Source organism: Scyliorhinus torazame, chromosome 11 (genome assembly GCF_047496885.1).
Source record: "Scyliorhinus torazame isolate Kashiwa2021f chromosome 11, sScyTor2.1, whole genome shotgun sequence".
NCBI lineage: Eukaryota > Metazoa > Chordata > Chondrichthyes > Carcharhiniformes > Scyliorhinidae > Scyliorhinus > Scyliorhinus torazame.
The window spans coordinates 163974195-164000309 of NC_092717.1; the positions used below are offsets into that span (position 1 = coordinate 163974195).

The 26115-nt window shown below is 47.5% G+C and overlaps 1 protein-coding gene across 3 annotated transcripts in view; it reads left to right on the forward strand.

Annotated features, from left to right (window-relative positions):
- The window catches only part of LOC140385621 (NEDD4-like E3 ubiquitin-protein ligase WWP1), a 300217-nt gene that overhangs the window by 150843 nt on the left and 123259 nt on the right, over positions 1-26115 (forward strand). For 2 of the 3 annotated variants that reach the window (XM_072467951.1, XM_072467953.1), the window contains 4 exons: positions 644-781; positions 888-954; positions 17013-17191; positions 20740-21172. In XM_072467951.1, the coding sequence (XP_072324052.1) occupies positions 644-781; positions 888-954; positions 17013-17191; positions 20740-21172 (817 nt within the window). The remainder of the gene's footprint in view (positions 1-643; positions 782-887; positions 955-17012; positions 17192-20739; positions 21173-26115) is intronic. The other variant, XM_072467952.1, reaches the window with a different exon arrangement.

The following is a 26115-nucleotide window of genomic DNA, read 5'->3' on the forward strand; positions in this document are numbered from 1 at the left end:
GTGAACAGTTGTGGGCCCAATACTGATCCCTGAGGGACACCACTAGCTACTGATTGCCAACCAGAGAAAAACACATTAATTCCCACTCTTTGCTTTCTATTAATTAACCAATCCTCTATCCATGCTACTACTTTCCCCTTAATGCCATTCATCTTTCTTATGCAGCAACCTTTTGTGTGGCATCTTTTACATTCACCTCTATCGGCCCTTCATTGATAGTTGTGCCTTGTGCTGCCTGCATTCAGGAACTCCTTTCTAAAAATCTCTGCCTCTCCGCCTTTTTTCTTTTAAGACTTTACATAAATCCACCTTCGATGTTAGCTGTTGGTCACCCTTCGTTTGGCTTAACGTCCTTTTTATTTGTTTTCCTTTTGAAGTACTTTGGAGTGTTTTTCTATGTTACTGGAGCTATATAAATACAAGTTATTGCTGTTAGTAATAACGTTGTCATTGTATTAATTATGATTATTTCTTGCTAAAATCTAAAATTTCTCTTATCTTTTCAATATACTTTGTAATGTTTTGGTTTTCTACAACAAGAAATAAAATATTTTATAATTCTGATTACTCCATTAAATCTGTTGCTGTACATTTATAAACAACCAACATTTTATTTTAAAATCCCCACTTTGTTTTTGAATAGTGGAGAATATTAAAGAAGTATTGAAGCTCACATTGGAAAATAAAAACGGGGTGGTACAAACAGGTGACCTGACTGTTTTCCTCGATGGTATGACAGTAGATCAGGAATCTGTACCAAATGGCACTGCACCAGCAACCAGTGAGTAACTGTCACTAGTCTGATGACTGGTATAATAAATGTATATTTATTTCAAGATAATTTTTGAGTCCAAGTATATCGATTTAACTGAAATTATTTTGCACAGAAGTTCAGCAGAATGGAGATGCCATCCATGTAAATGGAGGTGAATCCTCAACAAGGGCTAGAACAAGGTATGTAAAGACTTTGTTGAAATGTAGCCACATTCCTGACTGAGACACGGCTGTTTTAAATGTGATTTCCAGAGGCGAAAATAAATTGCTGCTGTAACCTCTTGTTGGGAAATCTGGAAAAAATGTATGCATTGTTTAATGTAACTGAACAGAAAATAAGAAATGTTTGAGTTATTCCGAAAATGCCCAAAGTACCAAAGCCATTTGTACCGCGTAATTTGTATATCGTGATCTAGTATTTTGAAAAGCAACACAACTTTTCTCAAATATTTGCAACTGTCAACTTTAAAAATGTTTAAGAAATGTCTTGAAAATTCATAAAAACGCTGATGGTTTGAAACTAGAAATCGATATTTAAAAATGGTTTATGCACTTATTTAAATTGTGAGCAGGTGTGTGAGTAAGAGTTTATCTACTTCACGGAAAAAATAGACAAAATGTAAACAAGTTTGAACTAGAATTTTGCAATAACATTACAGCCTAAAGTCACACTAAATTGTTGCAAGATTTGTTTAGTAAACGGATAGACAAAATAAAGTCAGTAAACGATGAATGGAAAAACTGTGGGGGTCAAATTGCTTCATATATAGGCAAGTGTTGGAATGTTTTTATTTTCTCAGTATGCATGCTATGCGATGGAAACTACTAACCTTGGTAATTCGGGGTGTGGTTTCATGACATTGAATTTGCACTTGATTTTTACATCTGTATGAACTATATGAAATGATTGTTAAGAATGTTGCTTGATGGAGCATTCTATTGGTCACTTTCTGTTGGTAGTTTGTTATAGTAGTGGATATGCCTCCTAGTCAGCTTTGTGGTTTGATCTGTATGGAAACCTGAAGTTCTGGTTTGAAATTCCTAACTTACTGTGCATTATGCTTATTCCACCATAATCCCGACATTCAAATTTGCTTGCCTCCATTGTATTTTTATAATGAGATATTTGGGAATTTGTGTGCTCACTGGTCATATAAATCATTGGGAGTAATTTTGACTTTGGGTGATGGTGTGAAACAGGAAATATTGATTCAGCTGCCTGTTATACATCTCTTCCAACTTTTGTTTCCAATTAAATCAATGGAAATTATTGGATGGATAACAGATGGCTGAATTGGTGTCACCCATTTTACACTATCACCGAAATCAAAATTGCTTTCATTGGATGCATATGATTATAGCCTGTAGTTTAAAAAAAAACTTGTTTGTACTTCGCACAGCTAAGGCTTCTTTTGGACAAAGAAAATCTACTTTGTAATTTGTTCATAATTTCTTCCCTACTGTTCTTCTTGATGAGGATGACCAGGCTGTCTGATCCCCAGAATTGTGGAAATGGATCTTGAAGATTTGTGTCTCAGTTTTCATAGTGAATATCTAGCACTCAGCCACCTTTCTGCAGGGCACTCCTTGAAGTTTAAGTGCAGCTACTTTAAGACTCATCTTCTTCAGTTTAATCCTCACCTGTTTTTCCCTGACCCACAGCTTCTGCGTACTTACCTGACTCTGGCCGGGTTTGCATTATTTTTCACAGCTGCTCCTTTTAGTGACCAAGCAATGTCACTAAGGGGAGAGAGCTCCTAAATGCAGAAATAGATTGCTGAAGGCTTGGTCCCTAGAAGGATAAGTCAGATTGTGCTTTGTTTTAGTTAATGCCAATTAAACTTTGTACCATACAGGAACAATGCATTTCCTTCAGTGAGAGTTCAGTATATTACTTTTAAATGAAATAACTTACATTCAACAATCTATTTTTAAAATAATTTTTATTAGTGTCACAAGTAGGCTTACATTAACTCTGCAATGAAGTTACTGTTGAAAGAGAAAAACACATTCCAAATCTTCGGAGACAAAGGAAACATTCAAGATCCAATGTTATTTGGAGAGATTGTGTTATCATTGGATTTTGTAAGAAATGTGGGTAAAGTACCCTAACATAGAGGCGGGTTGATAATGTCAGCTAACATGGAGCTAAGGAAATTTTATAGTCAGAACTGCCATGTGAGCGAATCAGAGCAGCAGGTTTCATGAATTAGATGTATTTCGAGGGGACAATAGAGAGAAATACAGTGGTGAGAACTTGGTGAGAGAGTAGGATCGAGAGCTGGGTGTTGACGTTGTAGAGTAACTTGAAGAGTCAGTGGAGATTGTGCAAATTACTTTGCCCAGTCGTGCAGGATTAGGATTACTCCTCTGTGCCTCAGGGTTGGGTAGTGGAGCATTGAATTTTGACACCATAAAGTCCATGAATTCCTTCCATTTAGAACTTGAGACGAAGGCTGCTGTGTATATGTGACTTTGTTCATGAAGGAGGGAAAACTGACTTGTTTGTGCTGATGAAGTTATTGGAACTCTACCTAACCTCTCTGATGACCTTAGAATAGACAGTAGATTTGGACAGAAAGTGCAGTTTGAAATGTTTTAGGCAAATATGGCACTTGACAACCAGGTAGCTGAAAGCCATGTCAAATTGCAGCCAGTGGATTTAACGTTCCAGATATACATGTTATACAGATTGAGCAATGGTGGGAAACTGGCCATAACCTCCCTTTCTCCCAAAATAATTGATTGCTTAATGGGGTAGTGGTCCAGTTGTAATGCTCCACCCTGAGGCACTGAGGAGCAATCCTAAATTCAGCACAGACTGAAACTCAAAACTGGGATGTTCTAGATCTTTATGGCGTGAGTATTTTTTCTTCTAATTTAGCTGTTTTAATTTTGTGCCTTTGTATCCTTATTTTACTGTTTGTACCATCAGCATATTTATATGTCTGTTGTCATAGAATCATTTACAGCACAAAAGGAGACCATTTGGCCCATCACGTCTATTCTGGCCCCCCATAGAACAATCATTCAGTCCTATTCACTCCACTCTATCCCTATGGCCCTGTAAGTCCCTTCAATGACCCATCTAATTTTCTTTTGAAATCATTGGTTGTCTCCACTTCCACCAACCTCATGAGCAATGGGTTCCAGGTCATTATTGCTCGGTGTGTAAATCTTTATTCCCTGGTCCTCCTATTATCAGGGAATTATATTTCCTTGGCTACCAACCCAAACCTGTCGTAATCTTGTACAACTCTATCAAATTTCTCCTTTGCTTTAAGGAGAATAACCCCCAGCTTCTCCAACCGAACCTTGTAGTTAAAATTCCCTGGGCGCGATTCTCCGATGCCGCGCCGTTTGGGAGAATCGCCTGGGGCGCCATTTTTTCACGCGACGCTGGCCCGAAGCCCTCCCACGATGCACCCAAGCAGCGAGATCTGCACTATCTAGGTCTGCGCGGCACAGTGCGGTGAATTGCCCGAGACACCCAAAATGGCGATTCTCCGCCACCCTCACTATTCTCAGGCCCGGATGGGACGAGCAGCCTGCCCAAAACGACGGTTTCCCGCCGGCGCCATCCACACCTGGTCGCTGCCGGCGGGAACAGCGTGGAAACGCTGGGGGGGGGGGGGGGGGGGGGGGGCGGCCTGTGGGGGGGCGAGGAGGGTTCTTTCACCGGGGTAGGACTCAAAAGGGGTCTGGCCCGCGATCTGTGCGCACGATCGGCTGGCCGTCCTCTCTGAAGGCCCGCAAGATCCACCCGACATCTTCTTGCGGGGCGGCCTCGGGGAGGGCGGCAACCACGCATGCGCAGGTGACGCCAGTTAGGCGGCGGATGACGTGGCGCCGCTTTTATGCGGCGCCAATGCCCGGCGCACGCTGACAATGCTGCTTTAGCGCCACGCCCCCTGGGTTTCTCGCGGCCCCGATCCTAGCCCATTGTCGGGCCCTGAATCGGTCGAGATTGGGGCAGTTTCGCGCCGTCGTGAACCTCGATGGCGTGGGCACTTAGTCGCGGGAGCGGAGAATCGCGCCCCCTATTCCTGGAACCGTTTAGTAAATCTCTTCCCTCTTTTAAGGACCTCCTAGCCTTCCTAAAGTGTGGTGACCCAAACTGGATGCTGTACTCTAGTTGATGCCTAACCAAAGCTTTATAAAGGTTCAGCATAATTTCCCTGCTTTTGTACACTTCAATTTATGAAAAGCAACATCTGTCTACTTACTAACCATTCTCAATATGTCTTGCCACTTTTCGAAGATTTATGCACATTAGCCCCCAGACACTCTTTAGAACAATGCTATTGTGTTTATATTGCCTTATCCCTTCAGCCAAAATGCATCACATCTCCCATCTTCATATTAAATTCCATTTGCCACATTTCTGCTCAAACTGCTTGCATATCTATATTCTGTTGCAATTGATCAATATCGTCCTCACTGAATGCCACGCCTCCAAATTTTAAAAAAACCTTTGGACTGTATTTATTTCCCCAGTTTTGCTTTTTGTTGAATGGTTGCTCTTTCTTCACATCTTCAATAAATCCGTACCTGTCTATATTTGCTTCTTTATTATTCTATTCCTGACTTTGTTAGTTATTCCCCGACAGATATCTTTTTTAGCCCCTGTTCCCTTTCATCATTTATTTCCTTAGGGTAAAGGTGAGATGCTTGTTGAAATTTACATAGGTAAACTCTACTTCTAGTAGCTCTTCCTTAACCTAGTACAGACGTGAGAGCAAGGCAGATCATGGAATGAGCTGCATGGGAACGAGGCTGAGAACTAGCATCCAAAAGAAGTCTGCTGATGTATAGCTCCATAACGCGCTGATACTTAAATGTCAACATATTTCCAATGCTGGCAGCAAAAGGGGCATTTGTTTTTTTATTTCAAACTCCGATTTTCAATTTTTTCCTCCAAATACTGATATACTTCTAGAGACCTTTAGAGACTCCCCTACCTTTCAAAAGACACGTCAGCTACTCGTGGGAAATTAAGCAGCCTTATCATTATGCAGCAATGGAAAATATGTGCTATTAAGTCGAGAAGAAAAAAAAATCTTATAATCTTTAGGGTCCCCAAGTGTAGCTCAAATTGAAAAACGTATTTAATAACGTTGTACCGAATTGTAATTTAGAACACTGGAAAAACTGAGGGAACAAGTTTTGTTTCAATTTGTACATGGATAGAATAACAAAAGAATTTGCTGTAACCAGTTGAATGATTAAATGTGCCATTTAAACTTGAAATGCCACATATTGTTACCTGTTGTACTTTACAGATTATGGATGTTGCATAATAGTCGGGATCACTAATATATACACGGAGGGAAATGTTTCTGATTTTTTTACGACAAAATATTAGAAAATTATATGTTAAATTCCCTCCTCTATTAATGAAAGAAAAAGATTGAAGAATTTCAGTTTTTTAAAAACATTTTGAGCACAATACTTCAGAATCGGAGAAGGTGATCTTCGGGTTGCACAATTAGGGTGTTTTTCAGTTGCTGAGACGAGACATAGGAATATCCTTGTTTCATGTTAAACTGTTCATAGCTTGGCAGCTGTTGCAAAATTGCCTTGCTGTGGCAGTATTTTTATGGCTGGTCTATTTATGAATGGTCATGTTTAATCATGGCTGCAGTCAAAAGTGGAAATATGTATTGCGTAAAGTATTATTGCTGTAAAGAACTGGATCCCAAGTTGTTCCAAATTCTTAACTGGTCACAGTCTGTTAGTTGAAGAATTTCTCAAGTTTTCTGGAGGAGTAATTCAAGGAGAAATGAAGCAGTAATTTTGCACTGATGTTAGGCAGGATGAATTCTCGTGTCTATGTGCCAATTAGGATTGAATTTTGTACACTTGGCCCTTTTAAGACCAGTCATTTACTTTTGGTGGCAGGTATTTTTATTGTGAATATTTTCTTTACAAAGAACAAAAATACAATTAAACAATAAATATACACATCACTGAGTTAGATGAACAGTTATATTGCACTCAAGAATTCAATGTTAACAGGATTGAAGCCAGTTATTGAAGCTGAAACCAAGACACAGAGCTTTTCTTTATAAAGAGAGCTTATTGACTTTGTTCAGTATCTCAACTTTCTTCAGACACACCCAGTATCCCAGCTCTCCCCTATTTATACACTTTTGAGTACTAATAAAAATGAATTAATTGACTAACTTGTTAATTGGCATCCCTTTAAAGGGGCATTGTAACAAAAAGATAAAACTTTTAAAGGAAACTTATGTCATGACCGCCTGGACTAGTGTGTGGTCAATTCCAGCCCCACTTGACCCTTAGTCACAACACAAATGAAATTAGATGTTACCTGAGGATCTTAGCTGAGCCTAATAAACTGTAGTCACCAGGTTTGTAAATTTAGCACACAAATAACCTTTCATGATTAAACAGTAATATAATTAAACTGATAAAATTGTAACTGACTACCTAATATACCGTACCCAACTTGCCCCACTGTTGCTGCTAACTTTAGCCTTGGTTTAATTGCTCTGTTCTATCACCTTTGCTCTTGAGTCGCCAGGTATCTTTCTGATACCGCCACGTGGTTCAAGTCTGAGTAATGATCAATAATCCAACACACCGCTTCGTAAGAGTTAAATCGACGCACATTCATTATCTACAGTAATCAATACTCATGCATAAATTCTACTTCTAAGCTACTTCCTACAACTAACAGGCCAATAATTAACTTGGAAATGGCCCACCAGGTCAGGGAAACGAATGGCCTTTCGTTTGGGTTCTGAGCCTGCGGGATTCGAAGCTGGTACAGATTGATAGCTAGGAGCGCCTATCTCGTAGCGAGCGTTGAAGTAAGACTTGTGATTTGAGCGACTGTTGCAGAAGGTCAGCAGAAGGGTGCAGGAGGCAGAGGGGTGGCAGAAGGGGTGGAAGAAGGGGCGATTTGAACTTGGACTCTTCTTCTAGTCCCCAGGGGCTTCCCGCCTTTCGGGGCGGACCCTGTACCTGGTTCCAAGTGATTGGACTTTGTCCCAATCACTTGGTTCGATATTCTCCAATGCTGGATCGATTCCTTGATCGATGGGCGGTCTTGGGGTGATCGTTCACCTCCCTTTGTGTAGGCTCCTGTTGGCGCCAAAAAGTCTGGGTTGTCTTTGTGTGTCTAAATTGTTGCACATTGTTCCCGGGGATTGCTCATTAATATTCAGATGGCTGGTGTTTTGTTGTGCTGATGGCTGCAGGTATCGACCTTGTCTGGCCTTCCCAGAGGCGAATACACAGTTTTATCTGCAGCTGCTTGTTTTAGTCCTGTTGGCTGATTTTCCCATCAGCCTTTTCCGTTCGCCATTTTAAATCGGGGTTAGCCATTCTAAATCGGGAGTTAGCCATTTTAACTGGCTACATTCCCTCCTTGTGATCCTAACGCAAAGCGTGAAGAATCACATCATTATGTTGCTTTCCATTCCCTGACCTGGTTGGGGAGGGGGGCATGTCCTTCATGGCCTCTGCACTGACCATAGCTATGCACAAAAAATATTAACTAACAATTCTAAGGGCGCTATGTCAGACGGGGACATGCATTACAAAACAATAAACTTGGAACCTCTAACTTATTTGTAATGTACGACACTCACCTAAACATTCCATTATCCTACCTTCCTCAATCATACAACAAAATCATAGCATTTCATACAGTCTTTCCTGGCTTGGCAGTCAAGCTCAGGATCATACAATTTTTTTTTCCTCATGAAAAAGTTCTTTACATCTCTTTATTTACAATAACAATAAACGCAAGTGAATGCACTTTATTACTTTATTATAGATCGCGGAGGTCGGGGGTCTGATCGTAACCGAACATGGGGGATCTGATCCTATATACCAGGGTGCGAGCGCAGTAGGCTCTCCTTCTCCATTTTCGTAGACGCATAGTCTGCACGATGCAGCAGAGTATCGCCAACGCTAGTAGTGTTTCGATCACATAGGACGGACATTACCAGGTTATGAACCTGGCACACCAAGAAGATGTAGTGTCGCTGGTGACTGGGCTCTGGGTACTGCGGGATAGTGAAACATTAACGGCTGGGGGTCTTGAAGTCATGGGGTTCACGGTCACGTGCAACCAAATGTCCAATAACATTATGTTGATCCATATGAAGGAAGTCCTCATGGCTGTTCTCTTTCCTTTTCTTTCTTTGCTTTCTCCGGTCCTGGAGCTTCTGGAGTTCTGTAGAAACAAGCATAGTGTCTGTAACTATCTTTGTTTAATATCTGGTAAGCTAGTGTGTATGTACTTTTGTGCCAATTATTCCCTTTATAATTGGTCACTATGTGTGACTCCCTTATTTTTTTTCAAAAAAACAAATTTTACGACACGGCACACTTCCCAATAATGAACCAGTGCTGGTTTAGCATCCAAATGTTCCAGGATGTAAATAGCAGATGGCCGGCAATCTAAAGGTTACCTAAACAAACAAAACTTTTTGAACTGAAAAATGCCAAAATGAGGTGCGTATGGACCGCGATGGGTAAGAGTTGGATGGAGTCCCTGGGTAGGACGGCTACCAATGCCGTATCTCTCCTACGCGAGCGTAGTTGACCAGCGGGGGGGGTTCCCAGGCAGGGCGGGTCTCAAGCCGTTTCTCCACTGCCTGAGCAACCGACAAGAATGGGCAAAAATGTAGTCATCGTGGTGGGGCTGCCGTAGTGGTTCTACCTTCGAACCAGAAGGGCAGTTACGAGCGGGCTTCTGGTACCCGAACAAGTGTCTGCCGACAAGCTAGTTCCTCTGAACAAGTGTCTGGCAATGGTGGGTCTCTGTGGGCAAGTCCTCAGAGGTTTCAGGTGAATTGGCGTCTGGCAATGGTTAGCCTCTGAAGGCACGTCCTCAGAGGTTTCGGCCGAATAGGCGTGTGGCAGTGAGAAAAATTCTCCTGTCGGACATACAACATTTAACAAACGTACACACAACATAAAACATTCTGCAGGTTCCATCAGAAAGGACAACACTTCTCCCAAGCGGTTCCTTTAAAACATCATCTGGACACCTCAGTTCTCGGCTGCGAACAGGGTCGCAAAGGGGTTGGCGGTTTGGGAGTCAGACCCAAGGTCGTCCTCTTCTCCCGGGTGCCAAACTCTGGAGTGGATTAGGGCTGAAAGGGCTGCATGGTGTGAGGTGGGGTCGCTCTTGTCGTTGCGGACGAGTCTGTATGAGTTGTCACGGTGCCAATAATTGGTGTCTAGTTGTGTGGGGAGAAAATCGGGGTCGTCAGTGTGGTTCGGTGGTGGGGTTTGTTCAGGAAAGTGATCAGGAAGGGATCACTTGGATCGTAGTCGGGAGTCGCTGGGTGTGGGTCCGGTTGCATGGGGATACTAGGGAGGCGTGCTGTGGCTATCGTCCGAGTCACAGTCGCTGTCTCTGCTGCTGCAGTCTGTGGGCGTTCCGGGGCGGAGTGTATATTTCGGGGGTGGAGTCGAGGTCGAGTCCGTGGCTGGGCTGGACGTGGTGGGGGTTGGTAGGTTTACGTTGGCTGTCGGCGGGGTGTGGTGTGCTGCGTCGAGCATGACGTGGTGTGCGTGGTTCGACTGTGTTCCATATGCCTTCAGCTGGTTAATATGGAACCACTCAGTCTTACCATTGGGGTACTTTATTTTATAAACGGAAGGGCTTACTTTATCCGCAATGGAATAAATGACCCGAGTATTTTGGTGACAGGAATGTGCTGGGGTTATATACAGAGAGCATCACTTGCTGTCCGATACTATACTCAGTCGCATGCACTGTCTTGTTGAAACAAGCCTTGCTCTGTTTCTTTCTGGTGCCCAATTTTACTGCGGCTGCTAGCTGAGCCGTTTTAACATTTGCAACTAACTGCTCCACGGCTTTCTCGTGTGTGAGGGCCGTCACTTCAGGGCTGGTCAGGTCCAAACCTAACAAATATTCTGTGCCTTTCATGGGGCGTCCGGTCATGAGAGTGTGTGGGGTGTAACCTGTGGAGGTAGAAATAGTGTGACGCAAAAACATCAAATCAAAAGGGAGGACTGAGTCCCAGGTTGTTCTGCTGGACCATTTTTCTGAGGGTGGTTTTTAGGGTCCGATTCATGCGCTCCACGATACCACTCGACTGTGGGTGGTATGCTATGTGGAATTTTTAGGTGATGCCAAATACCGTGAGGACGTTCTGCATGACACGTCCCGTAAAATGGGAGCCTTGGTCGGATTCAGTGCTGCGGGGGAGTCCCCATCTTGTAAAGATGTGGTGGGTCAGAATCTTGGCTGTGGTTTTTGCAGTGTTTGTGCGGGCTGGGAATGCTTCCACCCATTTGGTAAATGTGTCTATGACCACAAGTACATATTTATAGCCATTCCTGCAAGGGGGCAATGGTCCTATAAAATTGATCTGGAGGTTAGTCCAGGGGCCATTAACGGGTCGGGTGTAGCTGAGTTGGGCCTTTTTGGCATATCTGTCGGGGTTATTCTGCGCACAGATAAGACAGTTTTCTATGTAATGGTTTACATCTTCCTTTAAATTCGGCCACCAACAAAGCTGCTTGCGATGGGCTGTAATGGGATCGATTCCCTGATGTCCATGACCGTCATGGAACAAGCAAATCAATTGATTCCTGTCCTGTTCAGGAACCACATAAAGGGTGTCCTTTAACACCACACCGTCATGTGTGGTCAGTGTATTTCTAAACCTCTCGTAGGATGCTGGATACTTCCCTTTTAATATCTCCGTGAGATTGCTGTCCTGCTTCTGGGCCTCTACTAGATCCTCGATCTTTGTCTGTGAGACCTGAACTGCACTCACTGGCGCGCCTTCGGGGGTATTCCAAAAATACCCATGTCTGGAACCTGCTTTAGCCAGTGCGTCGGCTTTTACATTTCCAGGGGGTAGGAACGATGGTGGCTGCGGACTTTGATTATCCCATAAGTCTTGTTCTGGGCTTTTTCTAAAATATGACGGAGCAATGGGGCTGAGGGGAGGGGTTTTCCGTCTGTGGAAACAAATCCTCTTGCTTCCCACAGGGGCAGAAATTCCGTAAAGCTGTTACAGACATAGAGGATGTCCGAGTATATGTCTGCTGGGCTGGGGAAGGAATCTGGGTGTTCAACTATATATGCGATGGCCGCAAGCTCTGCTGCCTGCGCGCCTAAGTCTCCGGGTAGTTTTAACGGTATTTCACGCGTCCTCGACATATATACCGCAACCTGTTATGCGTTTCCCATCCAAGACTGTGGAAGATCAATCCACATAGATCTTCATGGGCTCACATGTGCCCGTGTGCTGGGGAATCTGGGTTGAACTATCTATCTTTCTGGGGGGTGTTTTAGCGATAAAGTGGCCTGTGTTGTGGTGTGGAGAGATAATCTCACATTCATGGGGGGTTCCGGGGTACTGTAAATTGTTGGCTAAATAGGTGTGTGTCTTTCTCCTTTTCACAGTGATGTCCCGTCCCTGCAAGAGAAGGGTCCATCGAGCTGCTCGAATCTGACTAACTGTACCGTCCTTGAGTCGTCCGTGGCCAGTAAAAGTTGGGTGGGGGTGCGTTCGGTCAGAATTGTGATGGGGTTCAGTCTGGTAATATACGAAAAGTACTGGACTGTCCAGAAAACTGCGAGCAGGTGCTTCTCACAGGCTGAAAATCCCTGCTCCACAGCATCTAAAAGTCAGGAGGCGTAAGCTATGGGCCTTAACTGGTCGTGCCGTTCCTGCAGGAGCACGGCTGAAAGGGTGCGGTCTGTGGTCGCTACCTCTATGGCGTAAGGGGAAAGCGGGTCTGGAACTTGTAGTGCCGGGGCTGCTATGAGTGCCTGTTTTAAAGAGTCCACAGCATCCGTATGCTGCGGAAGCCATTCCCAGGGGGCTCCCTTCTTTAGGAGGTCTGAGAGGGGTGCTGCCTTGCTGGCGAAACCGTCAATGTGGTTTTGGCAGTAGCCAACCAGTCCTAAAAACGACCGGAGGGCTGAAACGTTCTGGGGGAGGGGCAAGTTAGCAATCGAGTCAATCCTTTTATGCTCGATCTCGCGTTTACCGTGCGTGATAATTGTTACCAAATATATCACTCTTCCAAAATCTGGGCCTTTTTGGGGTTGACTTTACAATCAATTGAATGTAATAGTTCCAGGAGTTCGGACAGAAGCTCAATGTGCTCTTCCTTGGTGTCTGTCTGCAGTAGTAGGTTGTCTACGTACTGTACCAGACATTCGGGGCGAGAAAATTTTGCTAAACCATTTGCCAGCTGTCGGTGGAAAATGGAGGGGGAGTTGTGGAATCCTTGTGGCAGGCATGGCACGTGTACTGCTGTGCTTTAAAGGTGAAGGCAAATTTGTACTGGCACGCCTTTGCCAATGGAATGCACCAGAATCCATTACTGACGTCCAACACCGTAAAGAATCGGGAATTGAGTCACTGCTTGAGCTTGGTCTCGGGTCTTGTTGCTATGGTGGGGGCTGCTGCGGGGGTGACTTTGTTGAGTTCCTGACAATCGATGGTCAGTCGCCATGATCCATCGGTCTTCCTCTCTGGCCAAATCGGGGCATTATTAGTGGAGGCTACTGATCTAAGTACGCCCTGCTCTAATAAGCTTTCTATTACTTTCGAGATTTCTCCCTCTGCCTCTTGGGGAAATCCGTACTGTTTTGGGGGTCTAGGGCCAGGTCCTGTTACTTGTACGGAGCCAGTCATCCGTCCACAGTCGTGCTTGTGGGTCGCGAATGCTGCCCTGTTCTTTTGCAGAACTGCCCTAACCTGCTTGTCCGTGCTAAGCGTGGTCAGGTTGAACCAAAATTCGCCTACGGCGCTAATTCTGTCCATGTACTCTCCTATGTTGAGCGTTGCGGGGGCTCTTGTGGATTTTGCTATCTTCCAGACACACTGGTTGACTGGATCAAATGAAAGGTGGTGGGAATTCATGAAATCAATTCCCAGAATGTGTTCTGCTGTGTGGGGCAGGTCAACTAAAACCACGGGGTGATTGGTGGTGATGTTACCAATTTGAATGGATACAGGGGCTGTGATGTGTCCCTGCTGTGAGTGGCCTGTAAAGCCGCTGAGGGTGATAGTGGCTGTAGTGGGCCACGTGTCTTTTTGGAACATGGTGGAGGAATTTATTGTGGTGATGGACCCTCCTGTGTCCCAGAGAAATTCGATGGGCTGTCCCCGAATTTTTGCTGCAACTACCGGTCGCCCGGACCTATCCCAAAGGGTGTCGCAGACCCAACTGGGGGAGCCCGTACACCGTCAGTCCGTTCCGGTCAAGTCCGTCTGATCCGAATGGGCGCTAACGCTATGAATGGGCTCTGTCTTTTTCTTAATCAGAGTGCCCGTCTGCTGGGCTCTCTGTGGCTTTTTAGGGGCATTGCACTCTTTTGCGAAGTGTCCCAACTGTCCTCAGTTGTAACACTCTTGTGACTTGGGTGGGGGGCTGTTCTTTCCCTCATTTACCCATGCGGGGTTCTGGTGTGTTTTTACTGCCTGCATACCTGCGCCGGCCTGCTTTTCCTCGCTATTCTTAACGGTGGGTTTACTTTGAACAGATTGTTCCCAAACGCGGGACAATCTTTTCACTACCCACTTCTAGTTATGGGCCTCCCCTGAGGAATCATAACCCATACAAGCTTTCTGTCCTGTTTCTGTGGCATGGGAGATAAGGGTGCCGGTCCATTTAGCCATGTTGTCTGGGGACAAATGGGCACGGTCTACGTATCCAAAGACTGCTGCGAAGTGGATCCACAGGCGTCCAGCGAACGCTGTGGGGTGCTCAGATTTCTTCTGCCTACATTTGTTGAGGCCATCTACGGGGTCACCCCGGTTATACCCGATCGCATCCAGGATCGCGGTATGCATTTCTGCAAGGGTGCCTCCTCCTACATTCTGTGGGTCGGGAAGGGTTGCTGCTACCGACGGATCTAAACTTAAAACCGTGAGCTTTACATGCTCTCGCTCAGCTAGGCCGTACATGTGCGCCTGATGTCTAACCGTGGCAAAGAAATGGTGGGGGTCTGAGGTGGGGAGGAACGGTGTGATCTTCTCGCACGCGTCCCGTAATTGGGTCATTGTTAAGGGGGTGGAATATAGATATTCCGCATCGTCCGGTGTGGCTGTGCAGAGTGTGGTTACAGGGTTCATTGGAGCGTGAACTATCTGCTGTGTGGGGGGTTGGGGCGCTTTTCTCTTTTGGGGCTTTCCCTGTGCACATGTTTACTGATCATATCTCTGCGCTATTTCGTTTAACTCTTCCCAATCAGGGCCGTCTTCCTGATCTAACTTTTCCCCAAAGGTTTCCAGAAAACCTTTTTGAACAGAAAGCAGCGATTGCAACTCTGCAATCTGCTTCCGGCACTTTGCGTGATCTAAGGTGCTTTGTGTTTGTTCTGTGGTGGCAGCATGGAGTGCTCTTAATGCTGCCTTGAGATCATTACACTGTTTCTGTAATGTCTCTCTCTGTTTTTCTGTCTCCTCTCGTACCAGGACTGCACGTTGCGTGTCCTGATAGGCCTTTTCGTATTGAGACTGGAAGCTGCTTAAATGCGCCAGACAAGACTGGTGAGCCCATTTGGTGTCATCCACCTCTCCATCTTTTGCTGCCAATTTCCTCCTCAATTCCATATTCTCTCTTTCTACTTCACTTACATCGACCGTGCTCATCCGATGTATGCCCTCAACTTCTTTGCGGAGCGTCTTAACGACCTCCTCTGTGCCGCGCAATTGTGCCAAACAGGACACGATTGCCATCGGCTTGCGATCTTTTCCCAAGCTCTTTTTGTGGCTCTCGCTCAGGTTCTCCCACCAAGTATGTCCTATACTCCTGGGACCTGGGGCGAAATTCTCCGGAAACGGCGCGATCAGACGGGCATCGCGCCGCCCCAAAGGTGCGGAATGCTCCGCATCTTTGGGGGCCGAGCCCCAACCTTGAGGGGCTAGGTCTGCGCCGGACGAATTTCCGCCCCGCCAGCTGGCAGAAAAGGCCTTTGGTGCCCCACCAGCTGACGCGGAAATGACATCTCCGGGCGGCGCATGCGCGGGAGCGTTAGCGGCCGCTGACAGCTTCCCGCGCATGCGCAGTGGAGGGAGTCTCTTCTGCCTCCGCCATGGTGGAGACCGTAGCGGAGGTGGAAGGGAAAGAGTGCCCCCACGGCATAGGCCCGCCCGTGGATTGGTGGGCCCCGATCGCGGCCAGGCCACCATGGGGGCACCCCCGGGGCCAGATCGCCCCGCTACCCCCCCCCCCCCCCCCCCGGACCCCTGAGCCCGCCTCGTTAAAAATATGAGACTGCCTGGTACCTCACCTATCCGTTGATTACCTGCCATGACTTTTACCCATTTTCTATCACCACCTTCTCCCAGCACCTGTATCCGCTGACATGACATATGTTCTGTCTTCACTTCCTTAACCTAGCATACTTTTTTCATTCAGATATTGGAAGTGGCAAAGCCAGCTTGTATTGCCCTTCCCCAATGACCTTTGCAAAGATGATTTTATAGTCACAAAACCATTGTGCGTATCCTGCTGCATGCTAGGATTACCTGGAATGGTGTTCAAACCTCTACACCTCCTGGTTCAGTGTCAGGAATACCAATGCCAATTCCTAAGCCAAAGATTTGCTCTATACTTATAATGAAGAAGACACATTTATGATTGTCGCAAAATAATGGTGAAGACTTGTGTAATTCAATACCCTAAACACCTGGTCAAATCCTAAAATTCTATTTCATAAGATTGGAATTTGATATTCAGTTACTGGAAACCTTTTGGTTCTCGAGTTAGTTTTTACACAGCACTGCTACCTTTTTTAAAAGTGCACCCTCCAACACATGGAATATCTGCGTGTGGATAATGTATTCTATTTCCATAGCCAGTGTGGGAATATTTAATGAATGGACTCTGATTGACGAGGAAGGTAGCAGAACTTATTCACACTCAGTTGAATTAGCTGACCACAGCCATGTTAGGATGCAGTAAATTAGCTGGTATTCTCTGTGTTGGTCCGTATTGAGTCACCCTTTTGGAAGTGTGCACATGTGGATGTTGGATGTGGACTGGATTGGCTTTAGTCATATTTCTGGATGGATACCATATATACTGTAACTGTAACACAGAGCAACACCTTCAGAAAGAGAGAAAAAAGGTTTAATGCAGGGAAGATTATAAGAATGATGTCTGAATTATAATTTGGACAGGGATTTTATCCAACAATAGTGACACTTGTGATAGCTTCTAATGTGTTAACTTGAAATATCTTTTTTTAAAAGATCCAACACCGAAACCTCCAACTGTGCAGATAGTCCATCAACAAGTTCTTCACGGCAGTCAGCTGCCAGTTCACCGGTTGTGAATGGAGAGAGTAATCATTCTCCTTGCCATTTAGCTGCCAGGCCTAAAAGTACAACAGCGCCAAAAAGTTCTACCACTCAAGGTGCCGACAGTACTGGTAAGAGTTTATAGGTAGTTTGATAAGTGCTAAGAGAGATATGCATTGAGGGCAGCACGGTGGGGCAGTGGGTTAGCACTGCGGCCTCACGGCGCCGAGGTCCCAGGTTCGATCCCGGATCTGGGTCACTGTCCGTGTGGCGTTTGCACATTCTCCCCGTGTTTGGGTGTGTTTCGCCCCTACAACCCAGAAATGTGCAAGCTAGGTGGATTGGCTACGCTAAATTGCCCCTTAATTGGAGAAAATGAATTGGGTACTCTAAATTTAACAAAAAGAGAGACATGATTTGGATAATGCCTTTCATGACCTCAGGATGTCCCAATGCACTTTTTAGCAAATCAAATACTTTTGAGGTGCCATCACTGTTTTATTGTAGGGAAAACAGCAGCCATTACATGGTAAGATTTCACCAACAGCAATGTGATAAAGATAATCTGCTGTAGGGCTTGACGTTGGTTGGTTTGGATCTGGAAGGCACTACCTAAAAATGCTGGAGGCAGATTCTGTTGTGACTTTCAATGGGAAATTGACCAAAAATCTGAAGTGGAAAGATTTGTTGGGTTAAAGGGGAAGGATCTGCAGAGTGGGACAAATTGATTTGTCCTTGCAGAGAACTAGCATGAGCCCAATGTGCTGTAGCCATTCCATGGTAGGTGAATTTAATTAATTTGAGGGATCAATGTTGACTGCCCTGCCCCCGCTCCTCTTTAAAATTGATCTTTTATATCTATCTGAGATGGTAAATGAGACTGATTTAAAATCTTAGTAATCCTTCAGTCAGTATTGCACTGCAGTATAATCCTGATTGTGTGGTCAAATCCCTGGAGTGGGAGATAAACTCATAAAATTCAGATTCTGAGTCAAGAGTGCACTCACTGTGATACGGCAGACACTGAACAACTGTACCTTAATAAAGTATATATTTTATTATATTATGAAATCTTTACTTTATGTTATTACTCCAATGTGGACCCTGTGTTTAAATTTAAACCCGCACCCAACTTCAAATACACAGCGAGACCTGCAACAGTTTAGTCCAAATAATTTCAAATTAGCATTTTGTTAAGTTAAAATGTAATATGTTTGCCAAAAGATCCAGTTTAAAATCCAGAAAACTAAGCACCATGACACGCAGACACAACAGATCCAAATGTTGAAGGAGGTCTTCTAAATTATTTGAAGGATAACTTCCATGAAAGATATAAAAAATGAATATTTATCTAGTTTGTTTGATACCTTCCATGTAAATTCAATGTGACACTCTCTCGTGCACAAGGCTCCATGCTAGGACCATTGCAATTCATTTAATGTGGTTAATGAGATAGATTTGAACATTAACATTACTGTTCATAAATTTGCATATGACTCGTGTTGTGTACAGGAGTTAAACATTCAGTACAAATTAATAAACTGCAGGCTTATTTAGATAAATGATTAAATTGGTCCATGTGTAGCAAAGCCCTCAGTGTGGAAAAATGTGCTGAAATATATTTAGGATTGGGAAACTCCAGGACAGTATAAGCATGCAATTTGTAAAATCAATACATCCAAAAAGAATCATGGGGATAATTGTTGATAAGTTATTAAAGATGCACAAGAGGTGGTTTTTAATAGGGTAAATGCATTTAACTTTTTAATGCCAACATCAATCGTCGTGGCACTCTTGAGTTATTCGTGCCATCCCAAAAATAACTATTCTTTATTTCTGTCCATTAACAAGTTCTCAATCCATGCTAATATAGTATGCCTAATCCCATGTGGCCTAATATTGTGAAACAAACTCTTGTGTGACATCTTATCAAATGCCTTAAAATCCAAATGTATGACGGCCAATGATTTCCCCTTATCTGCCCTGGTAGTTAGATCCTCAATAAAGCAATAGGTTTGTTAAATGAGACTCCCTTTCATAAAACAGCATGTCCTCTGCCAAATCATATTGTAATTTTCCAGTGTCCTGTTACCACATCCATGTCCCTACTATTGATATTGGGTTAGCTGGCTTTTAATTAGAGGTGGAGTTTGTGTTGTCAGCATGCATGTGCAACCTGACATGTTATTGAATGATGTCACTACAGCAAAATTAGAGGGCAGCACAGTGGCGCAGTAGTTAGCACTGCTGCCTCACAGTGCCGAGGTCCCAGGTTCGATCCCGGCTCTGGGTCACTCTGAGTGGAGTTTGCACATTCTCCCCGTGTTTGCGTGGGTTTCGCCCCCACAACCCAAAGATGTGCAGGGTAGGTGGATTGGCCACGCTAAATTGTCCCTTAATTGGAAAAAATGAATTGGGTACTGAAAATTTATAAAAAGAAACTACAGTAAAATTAAGAGGATGGACCAAAAACAGATCCTTGAGAGGTAATAATGTGGAATAGGGTGAGAAACCATTGTGGGAAATGCTGTGGCAACAATTAGCTAGATAACAGTAGAACCAAACAAGCGCAAATCTCACTGAGCTGGATTACAGAGAACAGGGTGTTGGAGGAGAATGATGGATTTGACCATTTAAGTCAAAGAGGTGAGGGATCACGGGGTTTATAGGGATGTAATTTGTGACTGCTTAAGGCTGTTTTGATGTTATGGCAGGGACAGTTACCTGATTGATGCTTCAGATATGGAACTTTGGGAGGCAAGAAAATCTGACCTTTACTGGTTTCTTTTCATACAAGTGTTTGAAGTCACATCTCTCTGTGGGCATGTTTGCTGTTTTTTCTCCTTTTGCATTAATTTGTGGGTGTGGTGGTGTTACTTCTAAATGGAGTTACTGAAAGTCATAGACTACATCCAGTTTATCAGAATTGTTGCTTTATTCCCATACCTTTATGTTGAAACCTTTTCTTACAAGTGCTTATGATAAATGGCAAATATATTGTGCTCTGAAAATTGAAGTGCTTGTCACGTTATTGAAGATTGTGGCTGTGGTGTGAAATGTGAAAAGTAAGTCCACATCTGAGCAGTAGAAATTAGTCAAAAGGGAGGAAGAAAACGTCTTGGCTGCCTGTAGGGGAGAGGAGACCAGGTGGAATGCTGCAGACCTGGGAGAGAGAACTGCATTTGGCCTTCTGACTGGAGGTAGATTCCTAAAGCAGAGGATACCAGGGACCAGTTGTACATGGCTAAAAGTCTTTAAGTTGAAAATAAAATCTACTTTTACCTGCTTATAATATCATCTAGAAAAATGGATGCAGAAGATGAACCTTGGGAGTAACAGTACAGTATATTGGGAGGGTTGAAAGGTAAATAGTTATGTGCATAGGAAAACTAATGGTAAGTACAGAAATATAAAATTTAAAGTAATTGTGGATATTATCAGCAGGTATCAATACTCAGGTGTGATACAGGAATTGATAAACATGAAGTAACCTTGAAAGTTTAAAAAAAATGTATAAATGTTAACAATTTGAGCATTTTGCAGGAACAGCACAAATGTCAGTAGTTTGCAGCAGATTTTAAAACGCAAACTTATAGTCCAACTTTCATACGTACAATTGATTCATGATTATGGATAGGTAATGGTCTAATTTGTTGAAATGTTACTTATTTTTGTCCAGTAAATGGAGAAATAGCACCACCACCACCAGCAGCAGCACCTCCAACACCTCCGTCAATATCATCAACATCCTCACCAAAAATAACTGTGACTATGACATCTGTCAGTGGAGTTACAACCCAATCTACAGAACCTTCCACCCCCACAGTTTGCACTACTGCTACTATTACTACTAGTACTACTTTACCTTCCGTGTCTGCTGTAAGTTCAACAGAAACAACTACAGCAGCTGCAGGCAATAGCACAACTTCAGCAACAAGCACATCTAGTGGTGCAACAGCTGATACTCCTTCAGAAGCCACAGCTGTGGACTCCGCTGCCAGAAGCAATACAGAGCCAGACAGTGGAAAACCTAGACATTCAACTTCAAATCCATCTGCTGGGCCTATTAGACAGCAGCCAAACAGCATTAGCACAGAACCATTGCCAGCTGGGTAAGTACATGAACACTGATTGACTTTGTTGACTATTTATCTTAGAAGTATGTTATAGGATGGAGTTTAATGGAAATACGCTATCCAAATGTTATATTCATCCTAAAATTAATTTTATTAAGCAACATTCGTCACTTGGCTAATTCAGAAATGTTTTGATTAGCTATTGCTTTTAAAACTTGTCCATATTTTTCAAAATAAATAAAGTGTATGATGTGCAAAGTTGAAAGGAAGAATTAGATTCAAGGAGCTGTAAATAATTTGATATCAGGGCTCTTAAAAAAAAAAAAAGTCCATGTACATCTGCAAAATGTTTACAATTTTTTAATGGGCCCATAGTCCCAATAATCATTGATTCAGTCTTTTTTTAGACCTAAGAAATGCTTGAGTACCACAAGAAGGGTTTTTGGTATTTTATGCCCACTCTGCCCACTTACAATGCCCTCTAAAGGTGGTGATGTATGTGAGAATATAGTTTTAATAGTATTTTTGTTAGTTTGGGGATTGAGGTTATCAAATACACGCATTAAAAAGCACAAGGAAATCAATTACTTAAAATAGTACATGAATTTATTCAGATTTTCATTTCGTCCAAAATAACTTCTGCTATAAGTACATGCTGTGGAGCACAACCTCATTAACACCACACGGTGTCAGGCAATGACCACCCCCAATAAAAGAGGATCTAAACATTTCCCTTGGTATTCAATGGAATTGCTATTGCTGAATCCCCCACTCTCAACATTCTGAGGGTCACCATTGACTGGAAACTGAACTGGACTAGCCATATAAACACTGTGGCTATAAGGGCAGGTCAGAGGCTAGCAATCCTGCAGCGAGGAACACACCACCTGATTCCCAAAAGCCTGTACACCATCTACAAGTTAGGTGTGTGATGGATTTCTCATCTTGCCTGGATGAGTGCAGCTCCAACAACATTGAAGAAGCTTGACACCAACTAGGACAAAGCAGCTTAATCCTTTCCACAAACATTCAATCCTTCCACCAATGATTAACAGTGGCAGCGGTGAGCATCATCTATAAGATGAACCTTAACATTGCTCCTTCGGCAGCTCCTTAGGTAGCACCTTCCAAACCACGTCTGTTACCATCTGGAAGGGCAAGAGCAGCAGATACATGGGAAACACCACTAGGAGGTCCCCCTCCAAGTCCCTCACCATTCTGACTTGGAAATATATCACCATTGCTTCATTGTCACTGGATCATAATCCTGGAACTCCCTCCCTAACAACACTGTGGGTGCACCTGCACCTCAAGGACTGCAATGGTTCAAGATGGCAGCTTACCATCACCTTCTTGAGGGCAACTAGGGATGGGCAATAAATGCTCGTCTAGTCAGCGATATCCACATCCTATAAATGAACTTACAAAAACCTAATCTTCATCATTTAATTAATTTTTGTCTCGAGAGTCTAGGTTTTCCACTCACCACCCCCAGTTCTCAGAATCTACATACTCCGCACTCCACACACTCGAGATCTAAACTCTGCCCCCTACCTTGCACCATGTATCAGGGTCTAAACTCTGCCCCACCACGCATAAATACTCCTGCCTGTCTCCCACCAGTCTCCAAACTCTTACCCCTCCATCCAAACTAGTACTCCCTCCAAATTCTCTTCCAGCCTCCAAATTCCCCCGCCAGCCTCTGAATTCCCCCTACAGCCTCCAAATTCTCCCACCACCGAGGTCACTTCACTCCTCCCAGCCACTTCACCTCCTCCCCAGCCACTCATCCCCGCCACTGCCCCCCCCCCACTTCTGCCACCCCCACAGCTTCCCACCTCCTTGTTTCTGCCCCCCTCTCCCAGTCTCTTCCCCCCCCCGTCTCTTCCCACCCCAGTCTCTTCCCCCCTCAGTCTCTTCCCCCCTCAGTCTCTTCCCCCCTCTCCCAGTCACGTCCCCCCCTCCCCCCAGTCTCTTCCCCCCCCTCCCCCAGTCTCTTCCCCCCCCTCCCCCAGTCTCTTCCCCCCCTCCCCCCAGTCTCTTCTCCCCCCCTCCCCCCAGTCTCTTCCCCCCCCCCCTCCCCCCAGTCTCTTCCCCCCCTCCCCCAGTCTCTTCCCCCCCTCCCCCAGTCTCTTCCCCCCCTCCCCCAGTCTCTTCCCCCCCTCCCCCAGTCTCTTCCCCCCCTCCCCCAGTCTCTTCCCCCCCACCCCCCAGTCTCTTCCCCCCCCACCCCCCAGTCTCTTCCCCCCCCACCCCCCAGTCTCTTCCCCCCCCACCCCCCAGTCTCTTCCCCCCCACCCCCCAGTCTCTTCCCCCCCACCCCCCAGTCTCTTCCCCCCCACCCCCCAGTCTCTTCCCCCCCACCCCCCAGTCTCTTCCCCCCCACCCCCCGTCTCTTCCCCCCCCACCCCCGTCTCTTCCCCCACACCCCCCAGTCTCTTCCCCCCCACCCCCCAGTCTCTTCCCCCCCCACCCCCCAGTCTCTTCCCCCCCTCCCCCAGTCTCTTCCCCCCCTCCCCCAGTCTCTTCCCCCCCTCCCCCAGTCTCTTCCCCCCCTCCCCCAGTCTCTTCCCCCCCCCACCCCCCAGTCTCTTCCCCCCCCACCCCCCAGTCTCTTCCCCCCCCACCCCCCAGTCTCTTCCCCCCCACCCCCCAGTCTCTTCCCCCCCACCCCCCAGTCTCTTCCCCCCACCCCCCGTCTCTTCCCCCCCCCACCCCCCGTCTCTTCCCCCACACCCCCCAGTCTCTTCCCCCCCACCCCCCAGTCTCTTCCCCCCCCACCCCCCAGTCTCTTCCCCCCCCACCCCCCAGTCTCTTCCCCCCCCACCCCCCAGTCTCTTCCCCCCCACCCCCCAGTCTCTTCCCCCCCCCCAACCCCCAGTCTCTTCCCCCCCACCCCCCAGTCTCTTCCCCCCCACCCCCCAGTCTCTTCCCCCCCACCCCCCAGTCTCTTCCCCCCCACCCCCCAGTCTCTTCCCCCCCACCCCCCAGTCTCTTTCCCCCCACCCCCCAGTCTCTTCCCCCCCACCCCCCAGTCTCTTCCCCCCCACCCCCCAGTCTCTTCCCCCCCCACCCCCCAGTCTCTTCCCCCCCACCCCCCAGTCTCTTCCCCCCCACCCCCCAGTCTCTTCCCCCCCACCCCCCAGTCTCTTCCCCCCCCACCCCCCAGTCTCTTCCCCCCCACCCCCCAGTCTCTTCCCCCCCCCACCCCCCAGTCTCTTGCCCCCCCCACCCCCCAGTCTCTTCCCCCCCCACCCCCCAGTCTCTTCCCCCCCCACCCCAGTCTCTTCCCCCCCCCACCCCAGTCTCTTCCCCCCCCCACCCCAGTCTCTTCCCCCCCCCACCCCCCAGTCTCTTCCCCCCCCCCACCCCCCAGTCTCTTCCCCACCCCCCAGTCTCTTCCCCCCCCACCCCCCAGTCTCTTCCCCCCCACCCCCCGTCTCTTCCCCCCCCACCCCCCGTCTCTTCCCCCCCCCACCCCCCAGTCTCTTCCCCCCCCCACCCCCCAGTCTCTTCCCCCCCCCACCCCCCAGTCTCTTCCCCCCCCACCCCCCCAGTCTCTTCCCCCCCCACCCCCCAGTCTCTTCCCCCCCCACCCCCCAGTCTCTTCCCCCCCCCACCCCCCAGTCTCTTCCCCCCCCACCCCCCGTCTCTTCCCCCACACCCCCCAGTCTCTTCCCCCCCACCCCCCAGTCTCTTCCCCCCCACCCCCCAGTCTCTTCCCCCCCCACCCCCCAGTCTCTTCCCCCCCACCCCCCAGTCTCTTCCCCCCCACCCCCCAGTCTCTTCCCCCCCCCACCCCCCAGTCTCTTCCCCCCCACCCCCCAGTCTCTTCCCCCCCACCCCCCAGTCTCTTCCCCCCCACCCCCCAGTCTCTTCCCCCCCACCCCCCAGTCTCTTCCCCCCCACCCCCCAGTCTCTTCCCCCCCACCCCCCAGTCTCTTCCCCCCCCACCCCCCAGTCTCTTCCCCCCCACCCCCCAGTCTCTTCCCCCCCACCCCCCAGTCTCTTCCCCCCCACCCCCCAGTCTCTTCCCCCCCCACCCCCCAGTCTCTTCCCCCCCCCAGTCTCTTCCCCCCCCACCCCCCAGTCTCTTCCCCCCCCACCCCCCAGTCTCTTCCCCCCCCACCCCCCAGTCTCTTCCCCCCCCACCCCCCAGTCTCTTCCCCCCCCCACCCCCCAGTCTCTTCCCCCCCCCACCCCCCAGTCTCTTCCCCCCCCCACCCCAGTCTCTTCCCCCCCCACCCCCCAGTCTCTTCCCCACCCCCCAGTCTCTTTCCCCCCCCACCCCCCAGTCTCTTCCCCCCCACCCCCCAGTCTCTTCCCCCCCACCCCCCAGTCTCTTCCACCCCCACCCCCCAGTCTCTTCCCCCCCCCAGTCTCTTCCCCCCCCCCACCCCCCAGTCTCTTCCCCCCCCCCACCCCCCAGTCTCTTCCCCCCCCCACCCCCCCAGTCTCTTCCCCCCCCACCCCCCAGTCTCTTCCCCCCCCCACCCCCCAGTCTCTTCCCCCCCCACCCCCCAGTCTCTTCCCCCCCCACCCCCCAGTCTCTTCCCCCCCCACCCCCCAGTCTCTTCCCCCCCCACCCCCCAGTCTCTTCCCCCCCCACCCCCCAGTCTCTTCCCCCCCCACCCCCCAGTCTCTTCCCCCCCACCCCCCAGTCTCTTCACCCCCAGTCTCTTCCCCCCCAGTCTCTTCCCCCCCCAGTCTCTTCCCCCCCAGTCTCTTCCCCCCCCAGTCTCTTCCCCCCCCAGTCTCTTCCCCCCCCAGTCTCTTCCCCCCCACCCCCCCAGTCTCTTCCTCCCCACCCCCCCAGTCTCTTCCCCCCCACCCCCCCAGTCTCTTCCCCCCACCCCCCCAGTCTCTTCCCCCCACCCCCCCAGTCTCTTCCCCCCACCCCCCCAGTCTCTTCCCCCCACCCCCCCAGTCTCTTCCCCCCACCCCCCCAGTCTCTTCCCCCCACCCCCCCAGTCTCTTCC